At 34.6% G+C, this 26,199-nt stretch overlaps 1 protein-coding gene across 1 annotated transcript; it reads left to right on the top strand.

The window, feature by feature from the left end:
- Positions 1 to 18,570: 18,570 nt before the first annotated feature.
- PABPC5 (poly(A) binding protein cytoplasmic 5) lies at positions 18,571 to 25,724 on the top strand. Its single transcript, XM_064362676.1, has one exon. The coding sequence runs from the start codon at positions 18,912 to 18,914 to the stop codon at positions 20,058 to 20,060; it is 1,149 nt and encodes a 382-aa protein (XP_064218746.1). The 5' UTR covers positions 18,571 to 18,911; the 3' UTR covers positions 20,061 to 25,724.
- Positions 25,725 to 26,199: the final 475 nt, after the last annotated feature.

Genomic DNA, 26,199 nt, shown 5'->3' with positions numbered 1-26,199 from the left:
ACAATCTGAATAGGTCTGTATATATTAAAGAAGTTTAATCGATAATTAAAAATCTTCAACACAGAAAGCCCATTGTTCCCAGATGGGTTCTCTGGCAGATTCTACCAAATATTTAAAGGAGAAATTAAAGCAAATTCTCTGCAAACTCATCTGCCAAATAAAAGCAGAGGAAACCTATCCTAACTTGCTCTCTGCAATCAGTGTTACTTTAAAGCAAAACTAGATAAATACTTTACAAGAAAAGAAAACTAAAGACCAATATCTCTCAAGAATATAGGTGTAAAAATTCTCAATAAAATATTAGTAAATTGAATGCAAAATGTACAAAAATAGTCATTTTCAATATTGGTTCAATATACAAAAATGCATTAGTATATTACATCAACAGGTTACAGGATATACTTCACCATATCATATCAAGAGATGCAGAAAAAGTATTTGATAAAATCCAAAATCCATTAATAATAAAAATAACTTTGAAAAATTGTAATAGAGGAGAACTTCCTCCAACTGATTAAGAACATCTTGTCTTCCTTGGCTGTCAGAGGCCACATAATCTAATATAACTTGTCTAAAACTTCTCTATTCAATTTGTTGTAGGTTATTTCAACTCAATTAAAATGATCAGGAATACCGAATAATGAGTTTCCTTTCTTTAAAAGGTTGAAATGACCTAGAAATCTTCATCAATAATACAAGGTTAAGGACTCAAAGTAAGTACACGACATTCAAGAAGGGGCATAATGAAATGATTTTTTAAATTTGAGTCATAGCAAAACAAAGATATTTTAATGGAGAAAAAAAATGCAGTAGTGTTCCGGGAACCAAGTAGGGTCCGGCTCTGTTTTCTCAAGGCCCAATAATAAGAAGCAGACAAACTAGGAAAGAAGGGAATTTATTGCTGTAACTGGATACAGGGAATAGGCCAGAGATAATTCCACCAGACCAACTCAAAGTGTTACAATTTTCTTCGTACTGATGTTGGTTGGGGTTATGTGACTACGTGCAGTATGGCATTTGCCTAAGTCTATTGGTAAGTAATTTGTTTCAACTAGAAGGTCAGAGGCAAAAAATGATTGCTAAGTCTGACAAAAAGTGCCCCAGTACCTTCAAGGCCTGTCTACTGTGGTTCCGGAGTAATTATTTCTACTTTCTCTCCTATACAGCTTGATCCGGAGAGCTGCCTTAGACTCGCCAATTCATCTGTTCAAACAGCTGCGTCTGTTACCTTGACTTATCTCAGATTCCCTCGACCCGAGAAGGGTCCTGGCACTTGGAATGTAAGACAACCTGTATTATTTTGACTTGCTCCAGGTTAGGGAGAACACTATGCAAGGCTCCTAGTGATCATACATTTCATTTCTAGCTTTAATGTCTGGGCACAGAATTCTCCAGGTTTAACTGTTTGCTCAATGTTGAGGTAGTGCTGTGGCAATCTGTCTGTGTAACTGGACTACTATACAGGTCTATCTGTGTGATTATCAGGGAGAATTGGCCTGCCGGAATAGGCTTTCCTGAAAGAACTGAATTAAGCTTGGCCTTGAAGGTGGTTGTGAAAAGGCACAGAGAAGAAGGGAAATAATGTATGAAGACATTGGAAATGAGTATGTAAGTGCTGCATACTATTTTATCTTAAGACCCAAAAATTCAGTTCAAAGTGAATAATCTTTCATTTAAAGGTTTCTTTATTCTGTTTTACTTTGCTTTTAATTGTACTCACAGTGAACAGCCATGAATAGCTCAGCAATGTAAAGGAACGTATTTATCATCTTTATGTTCTATATTAAGAACCATCACTGTAATATGACAAATAAAATGAGACAGAGAGAGAGAGAAAGAGAGAAAATCTCAGCAACATGTATTATTTTTGAAGTGGAACCTGGCTGAGGACCATAAATAAAATATATAGGACTAATTTTCAAAAACAATATTTATTAATATAAAGAAGTAAAGGTCATAAAGTTGAGTGAAACATCTTTAGTCCTATTACCTTGTGGCAATTATTCATGTGATTGTGATTTTCTTTAACTTCTCTACAACCCTTCCAAGAACTCAGCTAGTGGAGAAGTCTAGAAGAGGTTCTCATTTAATGCTTGCCCCATGTTTTGTAAAGTAAGTAAACAATACTAAAGAACATAATCAATTCTGAGCATATGGTAATTTCAATATGACCACACCATTTCTCACCCAACTGCTAGTCTGAGAGGCTAAAATTAGTTCTTATCTGGAACCTATAGTCCTCCAGTGTAATAATTTCCGATATATATTAACATAAATTTCATTTAAGTTTTGTAAAAGGTGAATAATGCTTGCTCATTTGAGAATATGTATTAAGAACTCCTTTAATTCAAACAGGCGGTCCTAGTCTGCACACCGTTTTTAACTGTTATCACAGCACCCAATTTATTTCCTATATAGATTTTGTTGTAAATTGAAATTGATTTATTTCTTTTTTTGTTGTTATACTCCTCATCTAGAATGGAAGAACTACTATGTATAACTGAGACTATGTCTATCTTGTTCAACCTTCTATCTCCTTTCCCAAGAATAGTGCCTGACGCATAGGGTTCCCTTTATAAATATACTTTATATAAGTAAGTGGATGCACTCCAAATAGATATTAAAATGTACCTCAATATCATCATATATCGAATGTTATGAAAAAGAGATAAGACCTAGAAACAGTTATGTGAAGAAAAATATATGTCATGTTGTTTGGGGGGAAGAGTTGAAGAAAATGTGAACCACCTAGCAGTCAAACTGAAAGAGAACTGACTTAAGTTGATGAATAACGTATCCAAACATTCTAAAAGTCATTTCAGTATTATTGGAGCCACAAAGGTAAACAAATTTACAAAAATACATGTCCCCTCATTATTAATGAATGATTTTTTTCTCAATAGTAAATCAGTTTCAAGACTATTTCAGCAATCAAAGCCTAGAATTAACACTTTAACAACCATGAAAACAAATAAGGATTAAAAAAGTAAGCCACAAGCAGGATACTTCAGTCGACAGTAACAATACCAGGATCTCTTATATCCTGAGATTTTTTGAGGCAGGTTTGTCTCTTCTATTTAAATTTAAATATAATTTTAAGCTTAAGTCCTATCTATTTATCTGTGTTTTTGTTGCATTTGCTTTTGGGTTCTTGGTCACGAACGCTTTGCCTAAGCCAATGTCTAGAAGGATTTCTGCACAGAAAAAGGAACAATCAGCAGAGTAAACAGACAACCCACAGAGTGGGAGAAAACGTTCACAATCCATACATCCAACAAAGAACTAATATCCACAGTCTACAAGGAACTGAAACAAATCAGTAAGAAAAAAAAGCCCATTAAAAATTTAGCTAAAGATCTGAAAAGACAATTCTCAAAAGAAGGTATACAAATGGCAAAAAACATACGAAAAAATGCTCAATAACACTAATGATCAGGGAAATGCAAATCAAAATCAAAATATGACACCACCTTATTCCTGCAAGAATGGCCACAATAAAGAAATTGAAAAATAATAGATGTTGGCATGGATGAAAACTAGTACAACTCTCAAAAACAGCATGGAGATTCCTTAAAGAATTAAAAGTAAAACGATGATTAGATCCAGCAATCCCACTATTGGGTATCTACCCAGAAGAAAGGAAGTCATTATATTAAAAAGACACTTGAATATGCATGTTTATAGCCGCACAATTTACAATTGCAAAAATATGGAACCAGCCCAAATGCCCACCAAACAACAAGTGGAGAAAGAAATTGTGCCATAGGTTTATGATGAAATCCTACTCAGGCATAAAAAGGAATGAATTAATGGCATTTGCAGCAATCTGCATAGAACTCGTTGAGTTCTATCCTCACTGTGGAGGAAGGAAGGACAAGGGAATGACTTTAATCCAATGGAATCTGGGAGATGTGTGCAGGGAGCTTGTCTATAGCAGTGTGATATGTTTCGGCTCTGTGTCCCTACCCAAATCTGACTTGAATTTTTAATAATCCCCATGTCAAGGGTGGGAGCAGGTGGAGATAATTGAATCATGTGAGTGGTCTTCCCATTGTTGTGACAGTGAGTGAGTTGTCATGAGGTCTGATGGTTTTATAAGGTGCTTCCCCCTCCACTTGGCACTCATTCTCTTTCCTACTGCCCTGTGAAGAGGTGACTTCGACCATGATTGCAAGTTTCCTGAGGCATCCGCGGCCATGTGGAACTGTGAGTTAATTAAAATCTCTTTTCTTTATAAACTATGAAGTCTCCAGTATTTCTTCATAGCAGCATGAGAAAGGACCAGTACAGGGAGTTGGTCATAATTTCTGAAACTTTATACTGATGTATGTTTCCAGGATTTGGATTTGGATTTTTCAAATGTAGCTTGAAATTTCAATCAACTTTCCTCTTTTTTTTTCTAAAAATATAAGTGTGCTAACAACAAGAAAGTACAGTGGCATATCTAAAGTCTGGAAAACTACCCACCAACCTCCACTGATGCATCTAGCCAAATTACTTTTCAAAAGTGAAGGACAAATAAAGATGCTTCCAGACAAACAAAAATTGAGCCAATTGTTGCCGGTAGGACTACCTAGCAAGAAAGGTTAAAAAAGGTTCTACAAAGATAAGGACTATAAGATAGTTCAGAAACGTGGATCTAAATAAAGAAAATAAGAACATTAGTAAATGAATAAATGAAGGTAAAATAAAACATATTTCTTATTATTAATGACCTAACAAATAAATTTATTCATAATAAAAATACCAACCATGTATGCAATTATTATAGCTATAGATAAGATAAATGTATGACAGTAGTTACACAAGGAATGGGAGAGAAAATTTTGCAATACTTCCTTAGAAGGTACTTGTACTGCTTTCAAAGTGGCATAGTGTTATTTGAAAGTAGACTTGCATTTATTGGAAATACATATTTTAATCTCTATAGCAACCAATAATTAAGAGCAGTTTAAAGAAGACTAAAATATACAAAAGCAAGTATAAGGTATATGCTAAGAAAGGTGAGAAAATAACACCATATCAAACCATCAATTAAGATTGAGAAGGGAGAATAAAAATGGAAGAAAGACAAAAATCAAAAGAAAGAAGGACAATGAATAGAAAACAGTAAAAAGTGTTGTAGAGATTAACCAAATTATATCAATAATCAACTTAAACATCAATGATCTAAATACACCAATTAAAAGAGACTGTCAGAGTGGATTGAAAAGAAGACGCAACTGTATGTTATCTAAAAAAAAGAAAAATGAAAACCTATTTTCAATATAAAGGCAGACCAAGATTAATAGTAAAGGGACATGAATGAATCTGGGAACCATCATAGTCAGCCAAATGACACAAGAACAGAAAATCAAACACTGCATGTACTCATTCATAGGCGGGTGTTGAACAACGAGAACACATGGACAGAGGGAGGGAAGCATTACACACTGGGGTCTGTTGGGGGGATGTGGGAGAGAGACAGTGTGGGGTAGGGAGGTTGGTGAGGGATAACATGGGGAGAAATGCCAGATACAGGTGACTGGGGGATGGAGGCAGCAAACCACCTTGCCATGTATGTACCTATGCAACAATTCTGCATGATCGGCACATGTACCCCAGAACCTAAAATACAATTTAAAAAAAAAAAAAGGGAAAAAGAAAGCGAGAGAGGCTACCTCAATTTCAGACCGAGTAGACTTCAGAGCCACAAAAATTGTCAGGGATAAAGAAGACTGTTACCTAGTGATGAAAAATAGTGATAGAGACATAAGAATATTTAATGAATATTGGTCTAAAAACAGATTGGCAATACAGATGTGGCAAAACTAATTGAAACACAAGGAGAACTATATTAATCTTCTATTATATTTAAATACTTCAAAACTCCTCTGTCAGAAATGAACAGATCCAGTCATAAGATTATCAGGAAAGATACAGTTGAACTTAACAACATGATCAATCAATAGGATCTAACCGACACCTATAGTATATTTTACCCAGCAATGGGAGAAAACATATCATCCTCAAGCTTCCATGGATTCAGCAAGATAGACCTTATTCTAGGCCACAAAACACACTAAGCCAAATTTAAAAGAATATAAATTACACAATGTGCACTCTCAGAGCACCATGGAAATAATTAGAAACCAACAACAGAAAGATAGCCAGAAAACCACAAAATACATAAAGATTAAGCAACACACTAATAAGTAAGATGCACGGATACGAAAAAGTCTCAAGAGAAATTTGAAAATAATTTGAACTAAATGAACATTAAAATACAACTTATCAAATATCATGTGATGCCACAAAACTAGTGCTTACAAGGAAATGTATAGCAGTAAATTCATATGAATTTATATATTAAAAAGAAGAAAGCTTTAAAATTAGCAATATAAGCTTCCACCTCATGAAACTAGAAAAAGAGCAAATTGAATCTAAAGAAAGCAGAAGAAATTATATAACACATATTTGAAAGAAATCAATGAATTTGAAAACAGGAAATCATAGTAAAATCAATGAAAACAAAAGTTGGTTATTTGAGAAGATCAATAAAATTTATACTACTCTAGCCATACTAAGTGAAGAGAGAAGAAAAAAATAAATAATATCAAAAATAAAAGGAAAGCCATAACTGGTGGTCCCATGAACATCAAAGGTGTAATAAAAAAATAAACAGCTGTATGCACACAAATTTGATAACACAGATAACATGGACTAATTTCTTCCAAAATATAGTTTTGTAAAACTCATACATGAAGGAATACACAATCTGAATAGGTCTGTATATATTAAAGAAGTTTAATCGATAATTGAAAGTCTTCAACACAGAAAGGCCATTGTTCCCAGATGGATTCTCTGGCAAATTCTACCAAATATTTAAAGGAGAAATTATAGCAAATTCTCTGCAGACTCATCTGCCAAATAAAAGCAGAGGAAACCTAGCCTAACTTGTTCTCTGCAATCAGTGTTACTTTAAAGCAAAACTAGATAAATACTTTACAAGAAAAGAAAACTAAAGACCAATATCTCTCATGAATATAGGTGTAAAACTTCTCAATAAAATATTAATAAATTGAATGCAAAATGTACAAAAATAACTAGGCACTTTCAATATATGCATCAACAGGTTACAGGATATACTTCACCATATCATATCAAGAGATGCAGAAAAAGTATTTGATAAAATCCAAAATCCATTAATAATAAAAATAACTTTGAAAAATTATAATAGAGGAGAACTTCCTCCAACTGATTAAGAACATCATATCTTCCTTGGCTGTCAGAGGCCACATAATCTAATATAACTTGTCTAAAACTTCTCTATTCAATTTGTTGTAGGTTATTTCAACTCAATTAAAATGATCAGGAATACCGAATAATGAGTTTCCTTTCTTTAAAAGGTTGAAATGACCCAGAAATCTTCATCAATAATACAAGGTTAAGGACTCAAAGTAAGTACACGACATTCAAGAAGGTGCATAATGAAATGATTTTTTAAATTTGAGTCATAGCAAAACAAAGATATTTTAATGGGCAAAAAAATGCAGTAGTGTTCCCGGAACCAAGTAGGGTCCGGCTCTGTTTTCTCAAGGCCCAATAATAAGAAGCAGACAAACTAGGAAAGAAGGGAATTTATTGCTGTAACTGGATACAGGGAATAGGCCAGAGATAATTCCACCAGACCAACTCAAAGTGTTACAATTTTCTTCGTACTGATGTTGGTTGGGGTTATGTGACTACGTGCAGTATGGCATTTGCCTAAGTCTATTGGTAAGTAATTTGTTTCAACTAGAAGGTCAGAGGCAAAAAATGATTGCTAAGTCTGACAAAAAGTGCCCCAGTACCTTCAAGGCCTGTCTACTGTGGTTCCGGAGTAATTATTTCTACTTTCTCTCCTATACAGCTTGATCCGGAGAGCTGCCTTAGACTCGCCAATTCATCTGTTCAAACAGCTGCGTCTGTTACCTCGATTTGTCTCAGATTCCCTCGACCCGAGAAGGGTCCTGGCACTAGGAATGTAAGACAACCTGTATTATTTTGACTTGCTCCAGGTTAGGGAGAACACTATGCAAGGCTCCTAATGACCATACATTTCATTTCTAGCTTTGATGTCTGGGCACAGAATTCTCCAGGCTTAACTGTTTGCTCAACGTTAAGGTAGTGCTGTGGCAACCTGTCTGTGTAACTGGACTACTATACAGGCCTATCTGAGTGATTGTCAGGGAGAATTAGCCTGCCAGAATAGGTTTTCCTGAAAGAACTGAATTAAGCTTGGCCTTGAAGGTGGTTTCGAAAAGGCACAGAGAAGAAGTGAAATGATGTATGAAGACATTGGAAATGAATATGTAAGTGCTGCATACTATTTTACCTTAAGACCCGAAAATTAAGATCAAAGTGAATAATCTTTCATTTAAAGGTTTCTTTATTCTGTTTTACTTTGCTTTTAATTGTACTCACAATTAGCAGCCATGAATAGCTTAGCAATGTAAAGAAACGTATTTATCATCTTTATGTTCTAAATTAAGAACCACCACTGTAATATGACAAATAAAATGAGACAGAGAGAGAGAGAAAGAGAGAAAATCTCAGCAACATGTATTATTTTTGAAGTGGAACCTGGCTGAGGACCATAAATAAAATATATAGGACTAATTTTCAAAAACAATATTTATTAATATAAAGAAGTAAAGGTCATAAAGTTGAGTGAAACATCTTTAGTCCTATTACCTTGTGGCAATTATTCATGTGATTGTGATTTTCTTTAACTTCTCTACAACCCTTCCAAGAACTCAGCTAGTGGAGAAGTCTAGAAGAGGTTCTCATTTAATGCTTGCCCCATGTTTTGTAAAGTAAGTAAACAATACTAAAGAACATAATCAATTCTGAGCATATAACATTTTCAATATGACCACATCCTTTCTCATCCAACTGTTAATCTGGGACACTAAAATTAGTTCTTATCTGGAACCTATAGTCCTCCATTGTAATAATTTCTGATATATATTAACATAAATTTCATTTAAATTTTTTATAAGGTGAAAAATATTTGCCCATTTGAGAATATTTTTTAGGGACTCCTTTATTTCAAATAGGTGGTTCTAGTCTGCGCACCGTTTTTAACTGTTATCACAGCACCCAATTTATTTCCTATATGGATTTTGTCATAAATTAAATTTCATTTATTTCTTATTTTTATTTTTTGTTATACTCCCCCCTCTAGAATGTAAGAACTACTATGTATAGCAGAGACCATGTCTATCTCGTTCAACATTCTATCCCCTAGGCCAAGACTAGTGCCTGACACATAGGGGTCCCTTAATAAATACACTTTATAGGCCGGGCGCGGTGACTCAAGCCTGTAATCCCAGCACTTTGGGAGGCCGAGGCGGGTGGATCACGAGGTCAAGAGATCGAGACCATCCTGGTCAACATGGTGAAACCCCATCTCTACTAATACAAAAAATTAGCTGGGCACGGTGTCGCGTGCCTGTAATCCCAGCTACTCAGGAGGCTGAGGCAGGAGAATTGCCTGAACCCAGGAGGCGGAGGTTGCGGTTAGCCGAGATCGCGCCATTGCACTCCAGCATGGGTATCAAGAGCGAAATCTCAAAAATAAATAAATAAATAAATAAATACACTTTATTTAAGTAAGTGGATGAACTGCAAATAGATATTAAAATGCACCTCAATATCATCATATATCGAATGTCATGAAAAAGAGAGAACATCTAGAAAACCTTATGTGAAGAAAAATATATGTCGTGTTGGTGGGGGGGAAGAGTTGAAGAAAATGTGAAACACCTAGCAGTCAAATTGAAATAGAACTGACCTAAATTGATGAATAATGTATAGGAACATGAAACTGACCTAAATTGATGCATAATGTATAGGAACATTCTAAAGGTCATTTCAGTATTATTGGAGACACAAGGAGGTCAACAAATTAACCAAAATAAATGTCCCCTCATTATTAATGAATGATTTTTTGTCTCAATAGTAAATCAGTTTCAAAACTATTTCAGCAACCAAAGTCTGGAATTAAGACTTTAACAACCATGAAAAGAAATAAGGACAAAAAATGTGCGCCACAATCAGGATACTTCAGTCAACAGTAACAATACGAGGACCTCTTATATCCTTTGATTTTTTTGAGGCAAGTTTGTCCCTTCTATTTAAATTTAAATATAATTTTAAGATTAAGTCCTACCTATTTATGTATGGTTTTGTTGCATTTGCTTTTGGGTTCTTGGTCACGAACTCTTTGCCTAAGTCAATGTCTAGAAGGGTTTCTGCACAGCAAAAGCAGGGTAAACAGACAACCCGCAGAGTTGGAGAAAATGTTCACAATCTATACATCCAACAGAGAACTAATATACACAATCTACAAGGAACTCAAATCAGCAAGAAAAAAAATCCCATTAAAAATTCAGCTAAAGATATGAACAGACAACTCTCAATAGCAGATATACAAATGGCCAACAAACATATGAAATAATGCTCAATAACACTAATGACCAGGGAAATGCAAATAAAAAACCACAATGTGACAACACCTTCCTCCTGCAAGAATGGCTGTAATAAAGAAATCGAAAAATAATAGATGTTGGCATGTATGCACTTGTACACTGCTGGTGGAAGTGTAAACTGGTACAACAACCATGAAAAACAGCATGGTGATTCCTTAAAGAACTAAAAGTAGAACTACCATTTGATCCAGCAATCCCACTACCCAGAATAAAAGAAGTCATTACATGAAAAAGATACTTGCACATGCATTTTTATAGTAGCACAATTTACAATTGCAAAAATATGGAACAAGCCCAAATGCCCATCGATCAACAAGTGGATAAAGAAATTATGCCATATATACATGATGGAATATTACTCAGCCATAAAAAGGAATGAATGAATGGCATTTGCAGCAACCTGGATAGAACTGGAGTCTATCATTCTAAGTAAAGTAACTCAGGAATTGAAAAGTAAACATCGTATCTTCTCACTCATAAGTGGGAGCTAAGTTATCTGGATGCAAATGAATAAGAATGCTACAATGGACCTTGGGGACTCTGGGCGGGGGGGAAGGGTGGGAGGGTAGTGAGGGCTAAAGGGCTACAAATTGTGTTCAGTGTATACTTGCTGGTGGATGGCTGCAGCAAAATCTCACAAATCACCACTAAAGAACTTGTTCATATAGCCAAATACCACTTGCTCCCCAAAAACCTATGGAAGCAAAAAATTTTTAAAAATAAAATAACCCTCAAAAAATTATTTCTTCAGTACTGCAATAATTCATATAAGATGCTCTTTTAGAAACACCAGCCCTGTAATGACGTTTCTACCAATGAACTTACCCTAACTCTGTCTTTGAGTCTCCAAAACCAATGAACTCTATTTCCAAGTAGCTTATGTGAATTTTTTTTTTTTTTTTTTTTTTGGCCAATATCAGCTTCTCTCTACTTTGCCTCTTCAGATGCATATGTGACTTGGCATAGCTGTGCATCCCTGGTTATAAACTTTATTTCAAATTCCCAAATAAATTCAACATATTTGGAGAAATATTTCTCCAAATATGTTGAATTTATATATATATATAATTTTTTAATTATATATGTATACATATTAATTCTTAAAATTATATCTATAATTATGTCTATATAATTATATATTATATAATATATATGATATAATATATATAATTATATATATATAATTTTTTAAATTGTATTTTTAATGGAAATGTGCTAGAACTTAAGTGTTCCTCCAAGTCAATAAATAATTATTTGGATTATAGTATAAACCAAAGATAAGTCTTACCGATGATTCCTTATTGAGAAGAATCAAGGTAATTAGAATGTGCATTTCTTCTCAGATCAGATGCATTAGTTTACTTGGAGTTTGAGTTTTCACATTGTGAGATTCTAGTGTTGCAATTTACACTCTCTGATATTGCACAGGAATTAGGTTTAAAGGACAAAGTAAGGAAGTAAATGTATAACACTAATAAAATAATGATAAAAATATTCATAACATTTTATAAGGGTAAAACATTTTTATGCCACTTCACCCCCAAAAAGAAATATATGGAAAGGAAATTTCATAATGAAAAAAATCTTTCTTAAGAGCATACTTAAGATAGTGGCAAAGGAGAAGTACTAAGAAATTAAAAGACCAAATGAATAATGAAGATACTTTACCTTGTAAATATAATGTGCACTTGATACAACTACTGTTATATGTGAAAAGGCAGAAAAATAATGATTACTTTCAGAAAAAAATGGGTAGGAAGTTGCTGTTTTCTGTTATGTGGATTCATGTGGATGGCTGAGAACTATAAAAGAGGACGCCCAGCAGCTTTCAACGGAATTGTCTTATTACTTAGTATGCTTTCTTAGTATGTTCCCAGAGACCTGGGATCAGATCTCTGCCTTGTGTTTATGAACATACTAAGTATGTTTCTCTTAAAGCATCCTGTGATTTTTCCGTTGATATTGATTAAACAATAATGTATTGTTTTACATTTGCAATTTTATGTAAAGAGAGGCAGAGACTTTTTTTCAATCATCTGTTTGTTTCAATTTTAACTTTTCCTCATCTGCAGAGAAGTGTTCACCATGTCTTATACTTTTGAACACACGTTCTGGAAATGAGGACAAAATGTTAATGTATGATGGCCAGTATCTGAAATATGGTTTGGTTTGGTTTGACATTTTAAACCAAATTAGCTTCAATTAGCTTCCCATGACATATTCCCTTCTAAATCCTTACAAGCTAACATTTAACCCTGCTCCTGCGATCTGGCAACCCTCACACCCTCTACCCTGTCCCATGCACACCTAATTGAGTCCATATATATTCAAGTTCTACTGGTAAATAGACTGACCATCAATATATAAATTAGTCTCCTTTGAAAAGATAAGCTAAGCTTATGTGACTACTCCCTCAGAGATAATGTTGCAAAAATGATTCAGGAGCTTTTATAGTTAGATATGCATTTTTACAGTTGGAATGCCATTGGCTCTACATGTATTTTCTTTCCTTTTTTGAGACAGTCTTACTCTGTTGCCTAGGCTGGAGTGCAGTGGCATGAACATGGCTTGCTGCAGCCTCCGCTTCCTGGGCTCAAGCGATCCTCTCACCGCACTGAGTAGCTTCGAACACAGGTGCCTGCCACCACACTCTGCTAATTGTTTAATTAGCTGGGAATCTTTCCAGGTTGAACACTCTGATCTTGGACTCCTGGGCTGAAGCAATTCTCCTGCCTTGACCTCACAAAGTGCTGGGATGACAGGAGTAAGCCACCACACCCGGCCTTATGTTTTCTTAAAGGTTATATAACAGTACTCAACTATAAAATCACCTGTGCCTGTTTGCTTTTTTAATAGCATATGTGTAATCATTCTACAATCTTTCATATGACTATGGTTCTTTTTTGCCTTTGAATCAAATTTGGTAATTTCTCTTTTTTTTAGAAATTGGCCAGATCCTCGATTTTTCATGTTTTTGACAAAATAGGTAAATTTCTACAGCATATGTGAAACAAATTTAACAGTACATAATAACGTTTAAATATATATATATATATATATATATATATACCGTTTAATTGTACAATCCTAACTTCCTACAATCTGGTTAATAGAAATAGAACATAGAACCAACAATATATAAAATTACATGAATGTGGATGTTTATTATAGCATTGTTTGTTATAATACTAAAATAACTAAAAGCGGCTTTAATGTCCAATAGTAGAGAAACAATTTAACGTATTTTAAGTGTCATCTAAAAGCATAGGTTAATGGGTATAGAGTTTCAGTTTAACAAGATAAAAAGAGCTCTAGAGCTAGAAAGTGATGATGGTTGCACAACAATGTGAATGTTTGTAATACCGCTTGAACACTTAAAAATCTTTAAGACAATAAATTTTATTACATGTATTTTACAACAATTTTGAAATTTAAAATAAAGCATAATGTTCACATGTTTTAAAATTATTTTTCTTTTATTTCTTCTTCTAGGTCAAGGGAAATGACTATGAATCAAGATTTTTAATCAGAGAATGTGGTGAATATGTATTTTTCCTATATGAGACATATGTTCAGTTAACAAGCACTAGCAAGGAAACAGAAATTTGTCTGAGACTATCTGTTAAGTAGGCGATACTCGCCTACCTTATTTCAATGTATCATAACAGAAAATAACTTGATTATATATAAAACTCTGAATACACTGGATTCTGAATACATAGTAATTGCATAAATTCCCATGTACTATTCTAAGTATTCATTTTAAACTAATAGGATTTGATTAAAAGGGCACCCTATACATGTATCAAATCATCACATTGTACATCTTGAATATACACCATCTTTGTCAAGTAAATATTTTAAAACAAAAAATCACCTTGAGGAGATGCCAAACTAAAATTTATTTAAACTTGTTATATTATTATATGATTTTAATACCCAGATTTCTTTACAGTTGAATTATTTTTTTTTAATTATGGTAAGAACACTTAACATGAGATCAACCCTTCTAACCAACTTTTTAAGAGCATAATACGGTATTGTTAAATATATGCACAATATTTTAAAGCAGATCTCTAGAACTTACTCATCTTGTGTAACTAAAACTTTATAGCCACTGGATTTCCCAGTTCTCCTCCAGTAATCACTCCCAACCACCACTCTACTCTGTTTCTATGAGTCTATTTATTCTAAATACGTCATTGACATGGAATCATGCACTATTTGTCCTTCTGTGATTGGCTTGGTCCGTTCCTTTTGCCACATGTTGCAAAAGGCTGAATAATATTCCATTGTAGGTATATACCACATTTTTTTTTATCCATTTCAATCATCAGTAGACATTTATGTTGTTTCCAAGTTGGAAATAACACTTTAAATAATGCTGTAAACAATGCTACGGTAAATAATGCTGTAACTAACATGGGAGTGCAAATATCTCTGAGATTCTGATTTCAATTACTTTGGATATATACCTAATATATGTGATTACTATCCAATTTGGATATAGATAAACTTGGATACATATTAACTCAGTTGTGTGTGGGATGGGGTAGAGAACATGTGTTGGCAATTTGCAGGAGTAGGGTTACATGTCACATTGGATTGCTGGTTTATATGGACTTTCTACTTAAGTTTTTGAAGAACCTCCATACTGTTTACCGTAGCAGTTGCACCACTTTACATTCCCACCAACAGTGATGGATTCTAGTTCTTCCACATCCTTGCCAACATTTGTTATGTTTTGATTTGTTATAATAGCCATCTCAACAGATGTGAGATGACATCTCATTAAAGGTTTGATTTGCATTTCAATGATGATTATGATGTTGGACATATTTTCATTTCCTCATTAGCCATTTATATTTCTTCTTTTGTAAGATTACTATTCAGGTTGTTTTTTGTTTGTTTGTTTTTGCTATTAAGTTGTAAAAGGTCCTTTTATTTTGGGGACATTAACCTCTTACTGGATATTTGTTTTACAAAAATTTTCTCCCATTCTGGAAGTTGCCTTTACACTCTGTTGATTGTTTATTTTGCTGTGCAGAAGCTTTTTAATTTGATGTAGTCTCACTTTTCTAAATTATTATTATTTTTTTTGCTTGTGTTTTGGTGCCATATACAAGAAGTCATTGGTAAGATCAATGTCATGAAGCTCTCACCCTGTTTTCTTCTAAAATTTTATAGTTTCGGATCTTAGGTGGAAAGTCTGTATTTTGAGTTGATTTTTATGTAAAATGTAAGATAAGGGTCCAATTTTATGTATATCCAAATTTTTAACACCATTTGTGAAAGAGACAATCCTTTCCTCATTGTGTTTTCTGGGCACCTTTGTCAAAGACCAGTTAACTGTCCATGTGTGGGTTTATTTCTGGGCTCTCTATTCTGCCTCATTGGCCTATATGTCTGTTTTTATGACAGTCCAACAGTGTTTTAATTACTGTAGCTTTGTAATACGTTTTGAAATCAGGAAGAATGGTGTCTCCAGCTTTTTTCTTCTTTCTCAGATTGCTTTGGTTATTCAGGGTTTTTTTTGTGACTCCACATGAATTTTAGGTTGTTTTTTCTATTTCTTTAAAAAAAATGCCATTGGGTTTTTGATAGGGATTGTATTAATCAGTTTGGATAGTATGGAGATTTTAAAAATGTTAGACTTTAGGGTTTTCTATAGATAAGATTATGTCAGCTGCAAACAAAGATGTTTTATTTTTCTTCTTTCTGATCTTGATGCCTTTTGTTTCTTTCTCTTGCCTAATTGCTCTGCCTAAAATTTCCGCTACTATGTTGAATGGAAGTGGTAAGTGTTGAGAAGCAATTATTTTGAAAACGTGTATTTTAACAAATCATTTCTAACTATAATCTTAGAGAAAATATGTGCAAATAAATTTGAATATGGACAACATTTAGATGGTTACATGAACAGATGAGAATATTGATTTGGATCAATGATGAGATGGTGGGAATTGGATTTATGTTGTTATTTTCCTGTAGCATTTTCAATAAGGCAATTTTTAAAATGAGAAAAGTATTAAATGGACGAGTTCTAACCCATTGTTAATTATGTATATAAGAAAATATATTTATAAAAATACATTCAAAATGCAATAAAGTAAGCAATGTTCACAAGTATTCCCGCATGTTGGTCCCTCTGATCGTATTGTAAAACCAGTTTATCAGTCTATAATATTGTTGTTCATATTTGCCTTTTCTCAAAATCTCCATGTCTCCCCTAACCAAAAACATTAGAAATGAAGCAAGAAAAAATAGGAAAGAAAATCATTAAGTTTCTGAGTAAATAATGAGGGTTAATGTCTTTATTCAACTCTACAGCCTAATAGACACTGTAAAATGCATAAAGTGAATCAGTACGTTAATTTAGCGTGTTATTCTGAGGCCTTCTTAGGAAAACACACACTAAGGTACTGTCCTTCTCTTGCACTCTTTTTTTTCCCCAGGATCTTTTCCAGACTAAGAGCAGTCATAGAAATTGTTCTGTTTGGATTTTTCTGGCGCGGTAGGAGTTGTGGAAAGAGCTCCTTGAAGTGTTGTTTGTGTATGCTAGATATCGGTGAATTTCTGAAAACACGGTCAAAGTTTCTCTCCAAAAGGATTTCTCAAATACTCTGAAGAAAGATATTGTTAATAAACCACCGAGTTGAGTCCAGTCTGATGGCACTGTATCCTTCAAGGGTTTCAAGTTGTCAACTCATGCTGAAATTCATAATTGTGGAAAGTGCATATATCTTAACATGTTTATTTCATCTATAAACATTAATTATATATTTTATATTGATTCTGGGGTTATTGTCTCTTTTACTGATATTTTGTCACTATAATTCTGGCAGCAGCTTAACAGTTTCAACGTTTTGTGGCACTAAACACCATCAAAAGCCATTATACAGCTCTCTAATCATTAAAACCTCAGTATTATGGGATCAGAGAAAAGATCTCTTTGCTTACCACCTGGGGAAAATATTACCATTATGTTGGAGATTAATTAAGTAAGGCTAAAGGCCAAAGGCCACATGGCCCTGTATTCTACTTGACCCTGTGATCCTTTAGCACTGGATCGAGAGGCCAGTACAGTCGCAAACTTTGACTTTCCAGTGCACTCAGGAAAGTATGCAACCTATCCTTTTCCCTAAACTAAAATTATTTTGAGAATTTGTTTTTTAAAACTTATTAGTTATTTTTGCTCCGGTCGTCATCTTCTTATGTGATTTTTAGATCAGCTTACGTATAGTATTTTAAATAATAAATAACATTTAAAATATAAGAAACATCTAAAAACCATCTTAGATTTTTCTTTTTCTTCCGTCTCCTCTCTCTCTCTGTCTCTCTTTCTCTCTCTCTCTTTCTGTCTCTCTGTCTCTCTCACTCTCTCTCTCTCTTTCTTTTTTTTTAATCTTGGCACAGAGCAAGCGGGAAGTTACTTAGCACGGTTCCGGGTTTCTTGCGCCCCGCCCGTCCCCGCTCCCTATCACTGCTACTGGCTTTTGGTCCCAACGTTGGACTGTCCTGCGGTGAGAAACCCCAACCCATCCGTCTGCGCTGGGACCGCCCGCCGCGCATCTGCCCTTCTTCGCTGACTCCGCCCCGCATCTGTCCAGACCCGCCTCGCGTCAGAGCTGACCCACTCACTGCGCGTTTGCCAGTCAGTCTCTCCGGACCTGCCTCGAGCCTCAGGCTGCCGAAATCACCGCGCCTCACTCGGTCCGTACCCAGTGGGCATCTTGGGTGTCTGGGCGGTCTCCGATCCCCCGCGCGTGTGTCTGTCTGTCTGTCTCTGTGTCCTATCCGCTGCCTGCAGCCTGCCTGCCGGTCTTATCGCACCAAGTGTCTAGTGTACCCTTTCGCAGACGCTGAGTGCGGAGCGGCCTTAGTGAAAGGCAAGCCAGCCCGAGACTGGCCAAGCAGCCGGCGGAGGAATACGCGCTCGGTTCCTGCCCTTGTTGATATCATTTTAAACCAACAGGAGCTTTAGGCCTGTATTTATGCTGAAAACGGGTTGGGAGGCCTCTGTCTGCAATGTTAGTTGTGGGGAACCAGCCAGCTGCTTGGTGGTTTCTTGCAATTTCACGGGGACAGGAAAATTCCGTTTCTAGTACTGGCTTTTGAAACTGATTTTAAATCTGAAAGGGTGACAATTTTAAGTCCCCCCAGGGAGAATAGATTCGTATTTGGGGCGCCTTTTTGTCTGATGTGTTTGTTCTGAGCCTGCTGACCAGCTGTTTCTGAACTTCATTTTCTCAGCCTCGACAGTGATTCTGAGTCTGCTTTTAGCTTCCTTTTGCCTGCCTTGGCTTTTTCTGTTCGTGAACAGCTGTTTGGCCCATAGCTTAGAAAAAGCAGCCTTTTTTTCTCTCCAAAGAGAACCTCCTCCCAGTGCTCACAGAGATGGGGAGCGGGGAGCCTAATCCTGCTGGCAAGAAAAAGAAGTATCTCAAGGCCGCTCTGTACGTGGGTGACTTGGACCCAGATGTCACCGAGGACATGCTCTATAAGAAGTTCAGGCCTGCTGGCCCTCTGCGATTCACCCGAATCTGCCGTGATCCGGTGACCCGCAGCCCCCTGGGCTATGGTTATGTTAACTTCCGCTTTCCCGCGGATGCAGAGTGGGCCTTGAACACCATGAATTTTGATTTGATTAATGGAAAGCCATTCCGCCTTATGTGGTCTCAGCCAGATGACCGCTTAAGAAAGTCTGGAGTGGGAAATATATTCATCAAAAACCTGGACAAATCCATAGACAATAGGGCCCTGTTTTACTTATTTTCTGCTTTTGGGAACATTCTGTCCTGCAAAGTCGTATGCGATGACAACGGCTCTAAGGGTTATGCCTACGTGCACTTTGACAGCCTGGCCGCTGCCAATAGAGCCATCTGGCACATGAATGGAGTGCGGCTCAACAACCGCCAGGTGTATGTTGGCAGATTCAAATTCCCAGAAGAGCGGGCGGCTGAGGTCAGAACCAGGGATAGAGCAACTTTCACCAATGTTTTCGTTAAAAACATTGGAGACGACATAGATGATGAAAAACTGAAAGAACTTTTCTGTGAATATGGGCCAACTGAGAGTGTTAAAGTAATAAGAGATGCCAGTGGGAAATCTAAAGGTTTTGGATTTGTGAGATATGAGACACACGAGGCTGCCCAAAAGGCTGTGCTAGACTTGCATGGAAAGTCCATCGATGGAAAAGTCCTCTATGTAGGGCGAGCGCAGAAGAAAATTGAACGCCTGGCTGAGTTGAGGCGGAGATTTGAACGGCTGAGGTTAAAAGAAAAAAGTCGGCCCCCAGGGGTGCCTATCTATATTAAGAACTTGGATGAGACAATCAATGATGAAAAACTGAAGGAGGAATTTTCTTCCTTTGGGTCAATTAGTCGGGCCAAAGTGATGATGGAAGTGGGGCAAGGCAAAGGATTTGGTGTCGTCTGCTTTTCCTCTTTTGAAGAGGCTACCAAAGCAGTGGATGAGATGAATGGTCGCATAGTGGGCTCCAAGCCCCTGCATGTTACCCTGGGCCAGGCCAGGCGCAGGTGCTGAGAATAAGAATGATCAGTTTGTTTCAGCCTTAGTTGGTGCCTACTTAGTTTGGGCTCTTTTGTGATAAGGGGTTATTTTATGCTAATTAGCAGGTTTTTTAAGTGAATTCTTTCTTTTGAAAACAATGCAAAACTAGAAAACTTTGTCCATTTTAGTAAAGAGCATAATTTCTAATTGTAAAATTGTCATTTTGTACTTTTTTTGATGTAATATCCTTAGAAATATGTAAAATAAAGTGTATTCCTCCACTTTTTTTTCCCCGAACAGTCGAGGGGAGGCAATTGATTGAGTATATTTCCCTTCTTATTTCAATAATACTCAATTTAATTTTTTTCATGTAAATACTGTCAACATATTTCTTCTGATCTATCACAGTCAAAAGTTCTAACTTGCTTTTTAAAAGTCAGTAGAGCAGTGGAAAATATATGTGATCCAATTAACATCTGCACAATTTCACTTAAAATTATGCAAAATGAATGTTTTTTAAAGAAATGTGAGATTTCTTTTTTTATTTATTTAGATTCTTGTTTCATTTTTTAATATGTTGTGAACATACTACATACAGACTTGATAGTACTTTTGACTAAATGTTCGGAGTGGTCATATTAACTTCTTGCCCAAAGAAGTAAGCATATTGGTGTTTTCTGAATTAGTCACTTAGAAAATTAACACTTTAGGCAGTAGCTATTTAAAGTATGAATTGCATCTTAAAAACCTTTCCTAAGAGATTTGGTATTTGAGTATACTTTCAGTACCACTCCTACTATTCATTTTTTAAAATTCTTTAGTACATATACTTGGTTCATGTTAAATTAACAAGAAAGATGAATAACTGCACTGAAATTGCCTTTACCTATAAATAATTTAATATTTTACCTTCAGCTTTTATCAACTGTCAATATAAAAGGCAAATATTCCACAGAATGATGTTGAAAAACTTCTTGGAAGGACACCTTCTATTAAACTTTTCTCTTGTAAATTCTTGAATGTATCCTTTTGATAATATTCACAGATGTTTCAAAGGTAAGGAATAGCTTGTCTCTTGGATTAAGTCATATGCCTTCAGCCATTATATGAGAACCGTGAAATCAGTATGGTTCTTCTTATGTCTTGACTGCTTGATAATTTTAAAAAAATGTTTTCTTCAATGTTGCAGTTACATTAACTAGCCTGTAATTTCTAAATTAGAGACTCTCTGCATTTCACTTGCAGTTTCCTGTTCTCCTCATTGTCTGCCCTCCATTCATACTACACTTATTTTTCTATTTTTTGTATTACCTTTTTAAAAATATATACCAGTTCAAGTCCTTTTTGGAAGAAGAAATACCTAATTTATGTAAAATTTAAATAATTACTTTTTTATAATATGATTCACTTATGCCACAGATTCAACTATTAGAATATGTTTTGTCTCTACTGTCAGTTTTATTACCTCATATACAAATCTTCATTTTCATACACAGTACAAAGTAAATATATAATTTTGTTAACACTTTTGTCAGCTCTTTAACCATAAAATAATGACAATAAGTTGTTTCTGTGTATTCGTTTATCTATAAATTACAGGTTTATTCACTTTCAAATATTTTCCAAATGGAAATCACTGTTTTTATTGATTATAAACATAACACATGCTCATTGTAAAAGATGTACACAATGCAGAAGGAAGTAAAGTTTCCACAGTTCAGAAATAACAATTAATATTTTCAATGTGTAAATATCTTTTAATAGCTTTTTTCCTATGAATACACAAGCATTTTGACCAAAAAAGCCATACTATATGTACTGCTCTGTATTTTTAATTCTAAACTGAACCATAATCATCTTTTCATGACAATAAATATCAGTCTATAGCATCATCTTAGCGATTGCATAGTATTCTATTGTGTTGACATATAACTTATCTATACAGTTTGCTATTGAATCTAACTTATCTGATTTTTAACAATTTACATGAGTAAACAATGCCATGATGAACATCCCTTGCTTATCGTTATCAATTACATGACTGCAAAAAATGTCTATAATAAGTAAAAGCTTAAATATGGTAGTAGAAATGTGCACATCCATACCGATATATGTATCAACATATTATTCAAGGTATATTCTGCATTTAGATTGACAAATGCAAAGCTAAAAACAAATATTATTTTTCACATTTTCTGAGCCAACTTGCTTTACATTATTGTGATTCTTAACATACATGAAAACTGTGAAACTGCAAATAAACTTTAAAATATCTATATTGGTAATTATTTATCATATATAGTCTCCATTTGTTTTTACCTATTACCAGTTTTCAGTTAAATTTATAAACCTGAAATATCAGTGTTAGCCTGCATCCTTTACAAATGCTTTGATTTAATATAAATCTAGAAAGCTATCTATAATGCAAAATTCATCAAATAAAAACATTTAATCTATTTTTGGAACAATGTATTTAAACTATTACTATTTTTGAAAAGCTAGCCAGTATACAGAAAAGAAGAAATTAAAGTATGCCTAAGTATAGATAAAATGTATATATTTAAGGCTCTGATAAACTTGAAAAAAAAAAAACCGTAAATTCCTTTGGTGAAAATCACAGGGAAGATATTCTCTATTTGGACATAAACACCAGGGTAGTCTTTCAATCCTGTACTTTTAAATTTTAGCTATATTTAATAGACTCATAGTAATGAAGCCTTCCAAAGAGAAGCAACACAATCTTTAATCAGTGACAAAGGATTTTAAAAAGCATTTTGCTCATCATTTCTTTTAGCACAAGGTAATTAGTACAAATTAAATAGGTTAAGAATGGACCATTTAGTAAAAATTTTGTTTTGTTCTATTTAGCTTTTCAAAACGACCACTTGTACAAACTGTAAGTGTACTCAAGGAGAAGAAAACTAAAAATGCTGCTTTGTAATGGCAAGCCATCATGGTCAAGGTTATTTTGAGTAGCCTTTTTTGTACAAGAAGTCAGCACATGTTGCTGTCTATCTAGTAATAATGGATAAGGAGAAAAATAAAATATTACACATGTAAGTGATATTTTTAACCTAGTGGAAAAAAGCTACAATTTGTTTTTTAAGGGGAGATGGGAACAGAGTCAACACCCTCTTGTTTTTTTTTGAGACGGAATTTCGCTCTTGTTACCCAGGCTGGGGTGCAATGGCACCATCTCGGCTCAACTCAACCTCCGCCTCCTGGGTTCAAACAATTCTCCTGCCTCAGTCTCCCGAGTAGCTGGGACTACAGGCGTGCCACCATGCCCAGCTAATTTTTGTACTTTTAGTATAGACGGAGTTTCACCGTGTTGACCAGGATGGTCTCGATCTCTTGACCTCGTGATCCACCTGCCTCGATCTCCCAAAGTGCTGGGATTATAGGCGTGAGCCACCGCCCCTGGCCGAATACCCTTTTCTATATAACTTAACAAATGATTCCTTGCAGCTTCGTGAGAGTTAATGTATCTCTCTTGGTTCCAGGGAGTCATAGTAAATTTTTAAAAATCCTCTAGCTACCATTGGAAATATGAGAAAATAAAGGCCTGACGAATAACTGGCCTAATTGAAGGGAATAATTAGAAATGTGTCAATAAATGACTGCAGATAGATAAAACACGTTTTTTTTTCAGCATTTATGACAATACCTGGAATATAGTAGGCATTCCACAAATATTTGTTGAATGAATGAATTCATAATCTGTGAATTATATCCCTCTATTTGTTTGCTTTTCAATTTCCTCAATATTTGACAAAAGAAATGAGTTATTACAGAATAAGCCACTTGTATTAAGGCCCATCCTATGAAGAAATAATTGAGAACTGATTACACAAACTGGTGATTATGCATAGTGTTGTTGGTTACATAGACTAGTGCTTACAGTGTTAAGGTTTTCTCTATGCTTTCCTTCTCATGCTCTGTTTTTTCATTATTTTTGTGTTTCATACTCGATTGATGAGCCTATCTTCAACAAACAAAGCTTCTAGTAATTGGCATAACTTAAATAAAACAGTCTATTTGTAAAGCAACACTTTGTGTAAGTTACTGGGATGCTACTTCGAGACCAATGCTATTTCACAAAGTATTGCTCCTGAATTGAACCATATGACCACAGTAATCCCTGAAGTACAAGAGCATGCTCATTTGCAGTGAATTAATTCTTACACATTTTAGGGTTTTGTTTACTGCCCACAAAATGTTACTTAACAAATGGTTCCTTGCAGCTTCATGAGTTAATGTATCCCTCTTGGTTCCAGGGAGTCATAGTATTTAAAAATCCTCTAGCTACCATTGGAAACAGGAGAAAATAAAGGCCTGACAAATTCAAAATACTAATACTGAAGATATCGTTCTTATAAAACATTAAGAAAACCGACTCCAAATACTTTCACCCTCAAAAGTCGCAGTTTCAAAATATCATCCATTTAGTAGAAAAGAAGATCAGTCTACTCACTAAATTTCTCATTAAAATCTGGGAACTTCAGAGTTTAAATTATTTAATTTAAAAAAGTGTTTAGTGCTTTAGGGAGCCTGTAGGATAAGGGATGAGTGCTGATACTGCCTGACATGACTGTCTCTGTTCAGAGCTAATGTAAATGAAACACCAGATGTTGGCATCTTTTATATTAAAAATAAGTCTTCTATATTGTAAACTAAATAATTTTATATCCTTTTGTGATTGAATTGAAACTTCTAAAGGAATAAATTATGCTTTTGAAAATCAAGGATTTTACAAATCAGTATTTTAAAAAGTAATTTAAGTTAATTTACATAGACTGACATAATTTTTTTTAAGTCACTTGTCTTCGAGGATATTGAGCATACTAAATCCTTGAATAAAACAAATACAGAGAGGAATTTGCAAGAATTTCTTTTTCAGTGTCTCAGGAAGCCTAGAATATATCAGTAAATGGTCTTATTGCACAAAAATCTATCATTTATTCATGTTTATAAGTAAGGAAATAGGTACCTACTTCAGTCTTTTTGTCTCAAAGGGCAGCTTTACTACATTAGAGTAAAGATGGTTACAAAGCAACACAAGTCAAGATGAATAATTTATTTCCCTATTTATTGCTGAATTTTTTTAAAAAATAGGGAAGTTGTAAATTAACTCAAGAATAATTAAAAGAAAGGATGTACAGAAATAAATAATTTAAATGTTAGAAGCGTATACTAATACTAAAGACATTAAAGTCCTACCTACTTTATACTTAAATGAAGGTAAAACATCACAAACAGTTTGTATTTCAATTTGTATGGTTATTTTTATCCTTGATTAGACTACTATAGTGACACTAAACCTCAGGAGTACTTGATTTGTAAGTGCATTTGCTTAAGTAATTATTGGTGCTAATCTACTTCTCTCTACTGTCTTGCTTCCCTCACGGAATCTCAATCCCATCCTTGCTGAATATTCAAAAATATATGAGGTGTTTCTGATTTATGTAGTTTGTCTAAACATTACCTCAGAAATTTATTTGTAGCTATTAGATGTGCATGTGTATGATATTGTACAATTTGGTGAGATAAAGCTTCAGGATTTGCGTGTTAAGTTGTACACGGTGGGAAACTTGTCAACTGTTTAGATGTGAGTGACTGTATTTAGCTAAAGATATTATTTTTTAAAAAACTGTACATTTCATAATGATGCTAATTAAACCAATGACAAAACCATGGGGTCTGTTTGGACTTGTGGTTTTATAATGTATACATGCACTGGAGCATAGGAATATCAAAGACTAGGGAATACATCTTGAAATATATATTGCTAGTGTGGGATAAATTTGTGGTATGAAATCATACTCCAAGAATAACAAGAAATAATGCTAAGAGAAACTGCCCAATACTTCGGAAGTGTAACATAGGCAATGAAATTATCTGGTTGTTTCATGAAGAGAAACTACAATAATGTGAAAGCTAAAGAGTAAAAATATATAGGAAGATACAGTTTTCTGAAACGTCTATTATATTTTGATATAAGTGAAACAAACCATGAAAGAACGAAAAAGTAGAAACTAGCTATGTCTCTTACTTTCGTCTCCAAAATGAAAAACAGTTTTACTTTAGGCAGAATAATTTTCTCAGACTATTGAGTACTGTTTGTATTAATCTTCAGATTGCGAGAGATGCATGTATATAATTTATTGCAATG

This window comes from Aotus nancymaae, unplaced genomic scaffold, assembly GCF_030222135.1.
Source record: "Aotus nancymaae isolate 86718 unplaced genomic scaffold, 86718_ANA_hifiasm-v0.15.2.pri h1tg000004l, whole genome shotgun sequence".
Classification (NCBI taxonomy): Eukaryota; Metazoa; Chordata; class Mammalia; order Primates; family Aotidae; genus Aotus; species Aotus nancymaae.
The sequence above is the reverse complement of the archived record's forward strand: the minus strand, read 5'-3'. Positions and strand labels throughout refer to the sequence as shown.

Coding starts and splice junctions, on each gene's coding strand:
- PABPC5 (XM_064362676.1), top strand. CDS start 18,912: ATGGGGAGCGGGGAGCCTAATCCTGCTGGCAAGAAAAAGAAGTATCTC.